Here is a 9523-nt window from a genome sequence, read left to right as displayed (position 1 = left end):
GTTCTGTTGTCACTTTTAAGTTTTTTTTTTGTACATTTCCCTATACTGTTGGTAGGTCTGGTGGTAGCCATATGCAGCCAATAGCTGAGACACTGCAAGACTTTTTCGTTTTGCATCGTGTCGTTTGTCGCTAACAAGAGGAAGGTCTGCACCTTGTTTATTGACCACGGCGTGGTTTTGCGCAGAGCCATTTCTTTTTACAAATCAAAAATCGTGTGAACAAATGATACTGCTATCGCTGTTGCTAACTTTAAAACTATCGGGTTGATATCCCGTATCGCAAATCCAGTGACGCCGGTAGTGACGATTCTCCCTGACCAATCAGTAATCTGCAGGGTTTTGACGTCACATTTAGTATCGGCTCGCTTGGAACCTTGGAAAAAAGTGGTACTACAAAAACGTACCAGGTACTATCCACAGTGGAAAACCCCCAAAAAGCAAGCAGTGTTGAGTCATACCCTGTTGTGAACAAGCCCCAATAATTTTCCCCAGCAGTTCTCCCTTCCAGAATCTGGCCAGGCTCAAACCTGCTTAGTTTATTTGGGCAACCAGGCAAGAGTTGCAGGATGATATGGCTGATTAAGTTAAAATGTCATATGTGTTATAATTCAGTACAACCCCAAAAATTTGAAAATTGGGCATTCACCTGCCACTGTGTCTAATGGGCAAAAATTTTAATTTTATATCCTGCATGCAGAGTGCTTAAACACACAAAAAACAGCCATATATATATATATATATATATATATATATATATATATATATATATATATATATATATATAAGGTAATATATAAGGTGCCCCACTGGCAGAAGGTCAGTGGCATGTTTTTTTTTTTTTAAATGTTATTATTTTATTTAATGATAATTATAACTCATAGATTATTATTTAATAATTCCATATGTTAGATGTACATTTCAAACACCTTGACTATTCATTTATAGGCTTTGATTGGAATAATTCAATCAGAATTCAGAGTATTGCTATTATGAAATCTCTTTATCTCAATGCACACACTCACAGTGCACTTTAATAGGAACACCTGTACACCTACTTATTTATTCGATTATCTAATCAGCCTGTAGAGTGGCAGCAATGCATTGCATAAACTCATGCAGATACGGGTCAGGAGCTTCAGTTAAGGTTCACATCAACCATCAGAATGGAGAAGAAAAAAATCTCGTGATCTCGTGCGTGGCATGATTGTTGGTGCCAGACAGGCTGGTTTGTGTATTTCTGTAATTGTTGATTTCCTGGGATTTTCAGGCACAACAGTTTCTAGAGTTTACTCAGAATGGTGCCAAGAACAAAAAACATCCAATGAGCGGTAGTTCTGCGGACAGAAACACCTTGTTGATGAGAGGTAAACGGAGAATGGCCAGACTGGTCCGAGCTGACAGAAATGCTACGGTAACTCAGATAACCACTCTGTACAATTGTAGTGAGCAGAATAGCATCTCAGAATGCACAACATGTCTAACCTTGAGGCGGATGGGCTACAACAGCATAACACCACGTCGAGCACTTTATTAGGACCTTATATCTCATCTCTATATTTGTTGATTGATTGAACAATGCCACTGGCATCTTCCACAAAATATCATTGCCCTTGCATTACTTTGCTATGTAGGGAAAGGTAAGAAATTTGTAGACTAATCTAAATGTGAAGGGTTACTGGCAGGATTGTTTGATTCATAACAGCTGTTCTGGCATAAATGATGGAATTCACTATAAATAAAAAAGGACACGTGAAGCAAAATAGTGATGCAAAACCTCTGAATTTACATTTTAATTAGCCATTTAGTGACATTGTTTAGAGAAGTACAGGTTTTCCAGGACTTATAATAAAAGACAAAAAAAGTTATCAGAGGAGGAAACATTTATTTCAAATATAATGGGAAATCCCATCTTGCAATTTTATATTTTCTTTATTACAATCAATTTCAGTGCAAGACATTTGATCTTGGAAATTTGTATCTTGCTTAGCAGAGTCATCCTGAAAATTGATTCTTATGAAAACAAATTGATTCTTATGAAATGCAAAGAAGAGGCAATTATGTGCCTATAGTAAGTAGTTCAAGGCCACAGCACAATGTTAAAATGCTCCCCAAGTGAAACTTGAAAACCAAGTGTTCCGTTCTGATGTGGAGATCTTATTTGCAGACTATCCAGACCCACAAAGAACAGAGTGAGCAACAGCATTGCAAGATGCAGAAGAAGTGGATGATCAGAGCAATTTTGTTGTATTACCACAATGCCTGTGCATTTCATTTATATTTCAAATTAATGTCTTTGAAATAAAAAGAAAATGCAATTACACAGTGGATAAATATAGCCTTAATTTAACAATGCAGAAAAAACAACAAAAATATCTTTCAACACTCATTCAGAAGCAATAAATATTTACATAAATCATTAATTGGAATATGCTACTTGATAAATTTTACATTTACATTTATGCATTTGGCAGACGCTTTTACCCAAAGCGACTTACAGAGCCCTTATTACAGGGACAATCCCCCCGGAGCAACCTGGAGTTAAGTGCCTTGCTCAAGGACACAATGGTGGTGGCTGTGGGGATCGAACCAGCGACCTCATCCTTAACAGTTTAGATATACAAACCTGCAATGCATAAACAGAATTGATAGAAAGGTAAGAGACATCTAGATCCTCTGTACATTGTAGATGGTGAGAGGTTAAACATAGTTGCTGCACAATTTTTAAAATTAATTGTAAGATTTTTAAGACCTGAACAAAAAGTTAATACCATATGTCCATTCCTGAACAAACCTACTCCATCTCAATTATGCACATGACTTTGTATGGCCTTAAATTTTGAAAAGTGAATTTAAGGACCTTGTATATAATGAAAGACTTACCAATAATCACTGCCAGTACTGATAGCACTATAACTAAGGAACAGAGAAAATAAAATTAACATTTTAACATGTATTTGTACTGTAACATCTATATGTATTCCATAACAGATCCCAAATCAATTTGTAATAAATGTTCCCTCAACTTTCATCTATGTCGATGTCCCACCAGCCAACTTATTAAGAATGGAAGAGAGGTGGACTTAACAACTGCCTATAACATTTCTCTTTGATTTCATCACACATTGGCAATAAGAACAAATGTAAAGTGTAGAATGAATTAGGATGAAATTAATGGAGTGATTTTACCCAGTGAAAGTATTCGTCCCTTTAGGGCTTGCTGCGCGTTCATGCACAGCTTAGTAAATTCTGAGAACTCACATCTCTAAATTCTTCCCCTTTAAAGCTCGGTTGCTACAGCCATCAAAGCAGAGCATAAGTAACAAATCAACCACCTTCAACAGTATATTCTAGACAATTATTTTTTTTAAATTCAAATGCATCATCCACAGGTCTCCATTTTTTGTGTGTACTATGATAATTTTGTGGAATAAAATGGATATTAAGACTATCTTTTTGAAAATCTGGGGAATTGTCCTGAGGACTTCTACATTTAAGACTGAATCAAAAACAATTCAATGCTGCTGCTGTCAATTCACATTAAAAACAATATATTAGTATATTATGACATTGACCTTTTAAAAAGGTATCGCCTAAATCATGAAGGTGTTTTCAATATTGTAAACCAAGTCAGAGATGCAATTACCTCTCCCACAAATTGAAACAACCCAATTAAACTGAGATAAAGGTTTTGGCAACTCTGCGCTCACTGGCCACATCAAAATGAAACAGTGTAACATGGATGAATTGGAATTTTCTGTCATCAGTCAGCAGAATCATCTATCAAACTATATATACCCTCTCCAGACCACACAGTGTCCAACAATTCATGTGGATGCGTGCTTGCAGCAAAGAGAAAAAAAAAGGTATCGCGGGGCTATGCAGTGTAGTTGATACAGTAGACGGGTTGCATGCTTGTGTTTCATTGCTCCAACACAGGATGAAGTGTAAATAAATAAATAAAACTATATCTATCTTATCTACAGTATCTATATACACTCACTAAGCACTTTATTAGGAACACCTGTACACCTACATATTCACGTGATCTAATCAGCCAATCGTGTGGCAGCAATGCAATGCATAAAATTACGCAGATTCACGTCAGGAGCTTCAGTTAATGTTCACATCAACCATCAGAATAGGGAAAAAACCATTTTGTATTTTTGGAACTGCTGATTTCCTGGGATTTTCAAGCACAACTTTATCTAGAGTTACTCAGAATGGCGCCAAAAACAAAAAACATCCAGTGAGCAGCTGTTCTGCAAACAGAAACACCTTGTTGTTGAGAGAATGGCCCAACTGGTTAGAGCTGACAGAAAGGGTACAGTAACTCAGATAACCACTGTGTACAATTGTAGTGAGCAGAATAGAATTTTGGAATCCACAACATGACAATTTTTGGGGCGGATGGGCTACAACAGCAGAAGACCATGTTGGGCACATTCTCACAATAAGTTGCTGGAATTTTGGCCCATTCCTCCAGACAGAAACAGTGTAAAGTCAGGTTTGTAGGCCTCCTCGCTTTTTCAGTTCTGCCCACAAATTTTCTATCAGATTGAGTCCAGGGCTTGTGATGCCCACTCCAAAACCTTGAATTTGCTGTCCTTAAACCATTTTGCCACAACTTTGGAGGTATGCTTGGGGTCATTGTACATATGGAAGACTCATTTGCGACTGACCTTTAACTTCATGGCTGATGTCTTGAGATGTTGCTTCAGTATATCAACATATTTTCCTTCCTCATGATACCACAATTTTGTAAAGTGCATCAGTCCCTCCTGCAGCAAAGCACCCCAACAACATGATGCTGCCACCTCCATACTTCACAGTTGGGATGGTGTTCTGCGGCTTGCAAGGCTCACCCTTTTTCCACCAAACACAACGATGGTCATTAAGGCCAAAAAGTTACATTTTTGTTTTATCAGACCAGAGAAAATTTCTCCAAAAAGTAAGATCTTTGTCCCCATGTGCACTTGCAAACTGTAGTCTGGCTTTTTTATGGTGGTTTTGGAGCATTGGCTTCTTCCTTGCTGAGCAGCCTTTCAGGTTATGTTTATATAGGACTCGTTTTACTGTGGATATAGATACTCATCTGCCCGTTTCGTCCAGCATTTTCACAAGGTCTTTTGCTGTTGTTCTGGGGACTGATTTGCAGTTTTCGCACCAAACTACGATCATCTCTAGGAGACAGAATGGGTTTCCTTCCTGAGCAGTATGATTGCTGCGTGGTCCCATGGTGTTTTTCTGAGGTCTTGGCTGATTTCTTTGAAGGTAGGCTTTAAAATATATCCACAGGTACACTTCCAATTCAGTACACCTCCTATAAGATGCTAATTGGCTGATTGACTAAAGGCTTAAAAAAACAATCTGAAATTTTCCAAGCTGCTTAAAGGCACAGTTATATAGTGTATGTAAACTTCTGAGACACAGGAATTGTGATAGTCAATTAAAAGTAAACTGTTGGAAAAATTACTTGTGTCATGCTAAAAGTAGATCTCCTAAACGAATTGCCAAAACTATAGTTTGCTAATACGAAATCTGTGGAGTGATTTTAATGGCTTCAACCAAAGTGCATGTAAACTTCTGATTTCAACTGTATATATACACAGTACCGCTGCTCCCTACACGCATACTATGCAGTCCGAGTAGGGCACCAACTTCCTAGGGGGACAACATCTTACCCTAGGGGGGCACCAGAAACTCCACATGCTGCCCTTACTCGCACATTATACGTTATTCAAGGACCCAAAAGCAGTCGCAGACCACAGACAATAATTTTGCATCTCGCCAACCCCTCCCCGCATCATGCCAGTACTATATACTGTATATACACAGTATATAAATTCCACAATCTATCTTTGAGGAATTTGGTGACAAATTTCAATTCCATGCCTAACATCACTTTGGATGATTTAAAAGAGCAAGCTCATAAAACGTGAAGTCATCCATTGCAGTGAGGTCAACTCGGCCTTACTCTTACATTAAGATTTCCTATAGCTCTTAGATTTGTGAATAGGTTTTATTCTCAGGCAGCTGAGATAGGTTACGCAAAAACTCTAAAACTAGGAACACTTGGGGTAACTACTAGTGGTAAGATAAAAATATTTGCAAATGCAAGCTCTGTTATACCCTGAAATACCCTATGGAAGGGCTGAGCGCTAGAAGACTAAGTCTAAGTTGTTATATCGACTAATCAACTAGTTGGTCTTAAGGAAAAAATAATCCACTGATGGACACATGGTCCTACCCACAGTAGAATTATCACATATCTCCAGTTTCATGCAGATTTTAACAGGGTTAACACAACTTTTCCAGTTATTTATAATCAATGGATGAGGATTTTTTAAAAATAAATATTTATATAACTTTACCAGGCCTAGAAATCAAAAATTTTTAAATTCCCTGATATTTCCAGGTTTTTCATGAATGCGAGAAGAAAGATTTAAGCAGAACAAGATGCTATGGGAGATAGCTCTTCATTGAAAAGCATGATGGAATAACAAAAAAGTACATTAAAATGAATATGTAGACATTGACAGAGCATGAACTAAGTCTATACTAGAAAGGATGATTAGAACAAGGAAACTCACCATATACCGGAGTTCTATGATGTGGATCTGGTGTTGAGTTATGAGGACCTTGTGTGGGGTACAAAGGGTACAGTTGAAGAGAGAGAGAGAGAGAGAGAGAGAGAATTTAACTTTAGAAATTGCCTCTAAACTGCTATAACTTTAATAGAAGTAATACTAGGGGGGCGAACATTGGGATTACCACCCCTGGGGTCGCGAGTTCTAATCCAGGGCGTGGTGTGTGACTACAGACAGGCAACCAAAATAGCCCAGTTGCTAGGGAGGGTAGAGTCACAGGTGTAACCTCCTCGTGGTCGCAATAATGTGTGGTTCTCGATTTGTGGGGCACATGGCGAGTTGTGTGTGGATGCCGCGGAGAATAGCTTTAAGCCTCCACACGTGCTACGTCTCAGCGGTTATGTGCTCAACAAGCCATGTGACACAATGCGGAGGCAACCGAGATTCATCCACGCCACCCATTATGCCAGCACGAGGACATAAATAGATATTTTAAGAAAACATGAATGTGTGAGTTATTTTTCACAATGCATATTCAGTACTGTCCAAAAGTTTTTGGCACATATGTTTCACAATAGCATTTGTCTTTAGATGGTTATTTATATCTTCATCTTTAGTGTCAATAGGAAATAGAAATTATAGACTCCCAAACATTACTTTTGCAAATAGAAAATATTAGAATAGAAGAACAGGGAGCCCTGAAACAGATGTCATGGCCCCCACAAAGCCCCCTACTGAACATCGAGTCAGTCTGAGATTAAATAAAGAGACAAAAGCAATTGAGACAGCCCTTAATAGATAGAAGAATTGTGGTGAATTCTCCAAGAAGCTTGGAACATCCTATCAGCAAACAACCAATAATAACTGTGTCCAGGTGTACCTAGGAGAATTGGTGCTGTTTTATAGGCAAAGTTGGTCACACAGAATATTGATTTAGCTTTGTTTACTGTACATTGTATGACATTAAGTGATAAATTAAAACTATTTATATCATTATTTTTGAAGACATCCTCACTATGCAACATTTTTCACAAGGACCTAAAACATTTGCACAGCACTGTATGTTTAATTACTTTATATTGGAGTATAGAGGAAAATGGCCTCAAATTCAAAATTACCTAAAAGTCATCAGTAAACAGTCAAAATTGCTGTCTGTTACTCAATATTGCTGTCAGTTAAACAAAAATGTTAAACAATTTTTAAAGAAATATTTCACCCAAAAATACAAATTCGGTATTTTTCCAAACCTGTATGACTTTCTCTCTTACGTACTTCTTCACTCTTCAACAACAATAAAACCCCCACCAAAATGTCAAACATCAAAAGCTGAGAAAACAAGGATGAAGTTGTCTCTACAGAGATCAATAGAAAGATTGCAAAGGGGTAAAAAAGAAGACACAGCAAGAAATGATGCACACCAGTGTTTGGTGTCCTTGGCAGCTGGTCTCAATAAGTTATTAGATTTGCCAACTTTGTTAGCTTTCCTTACACTATTCTTATCTTATTTTGTGCATTGTGTTCAGTAAGGGGATTTTTAACCAGCTACTAACTAATTTAGGAAGATCGTGGCTACCCATTGAGTAAACTGGTGAAATTCTCAAGATATAAATGTAATATTATATACTATGGCAAAAATCAGTGAGAGCATATAACTACTAATTGCAGTTGATCAAACACAACAGACATGAGACCGTCAGCACGTGCATCTTCTCACGTGACTTGACTGTTACCATGGAGGCATAGCGTGTGGAGGCTTCACACTATACTCCGTGGCATCCACGCATAACTCACCACGGGCCCCACCTATTATGCTCCCATTATTGGAGAGTGAGAACCACATTATAACAATCACGAGGAGGTTACCCCATGTGACTCTACCGTCCCTAGCAACTGGACCAATTTGTTTGCTTAGGGGACCTGGCTGGTGTCCCTCAGCACACCCTGGATTCAAACTCGTGACTCCAGGGGTGGTAGCCAGCATCTTTACACACTGAGCTACCCATGCCCCCATCTTGAGGAGAGTTTAATAATAATACTATTGGTTAACAACATATCAGATTAAAATGTGGCATAATATGAAACTTTTTGGTAAGGTTGATTTTTAAAAAAACAAAGTGTTTTTTTTATTTTATTTTTTTTACTTTTTTAATTTTTTTTTTAATTTTATTTGACCAGTTCCAAATAAAGAGAAAATCATATAAGACATAGTTTTCATTTAAAAAGTAATTAATTCACTGACTGGAGTTTCCAAATATTGGCATTACAATATAGTTATTTAATATATTTACCAATCTGTTTTGATTTAAATGTATATCATTATTGTGGTATAAAATGACTCATATTGTGTCATAAGATTTAAGTCATATCACCCACCCCTGCAAACAGGTTTGAAACAACATGTAATGACGAAATTTACCTATGCATATGAGCTGCAGATCTGTCCACTGCTTTTCCACACAGTAAACTGATTTAGATGCTGTAGAGTCAACTGGCTCATATCCAGATATACACTCAAACATTACAGTAGATCCATTGGAGAATCTAACAGTCGACTGGAATTCATCTGATAAGACAACATTCCCTCCAAAATGAGGCTTTGAACATTGTGCTGTGAAGACACAAAAGCATATATCATACAGTAATTGATGCAAAACTCCACTTAACAGATCCAACACCATTCTAGTCGTCATTATCATTACTACTCAATTAGATCGTTATTTTTAGGTAACATGATTACCTAAAAAGATGAGCATTGCTCATCTAAAACCGTGGCTTTAAACTGGGTGCGCATCTTACTAGGGGGCACCACAGCATGTCAAGGATATAAGGAGAATGATAATACATTTTAAAAAGTAAAAATTAAAAAGAATGATACACCTGATGTATTAAATTGATCTTAAAATGATTATTATTAATATTATTAATAATAATACTGC

The 9523-nt window shown here is 37.3% G+C and overlaps 1 protein-coding gene across 1 annotated transcript in view; it reads right to left on the bottom strand.

Moving 5' to 3' along the window:
- Positions 1-1768: 1768 nt before the first annotated feature.
- Positions 1769-9523, bottom strand: part of LOC127618374 (complement receptor type 1-like) — a 66970-nt gene continuing 59215 nt past the window's right edge. Inside the window, exons 17-20 of the mRNA XM_052090769.1 lie at positions 9004-9195; positions 6591-6638; positions 2881-2913; positions 1769-2623 (exon numbers count right to left, since the gene is read on the bottom strand). Of these exons, the coding sequence (XP_051946729.1) occupies positions 2610-2623; positions 2881-2913; positions 6591-6638; positions 9004-9195 (287 nt within the window). The 3' untranslated portion in view covers positions 1769-2609. The remainder of the gene's footprint in view (positions 2624-2880; positions 2914-6590; positions 6639-9003; positions 9196-9523) is intronic.

Source organism: Xyrauchen texanus, chromosome 25, assembly GCF_025860055.1.
Source record: "Xyrauchen texanus isolate HMW12.3.18 chromosome 25, RBS_HiC_50CHRs, whole genome shotgun sequence".
Classification (NCBI taxonomy): Eukaryota; Metazoa; Chordata; class Actinopteri; order Cypriniformes; family Catostomidae; genus Xyrauchen; species Xyrauchen texanus.
The sequence above is the reverse complement of the archived record's forward strand: the minus strand, read 5'-3'. Positions and strand labels throughout refer to the sequence as shown.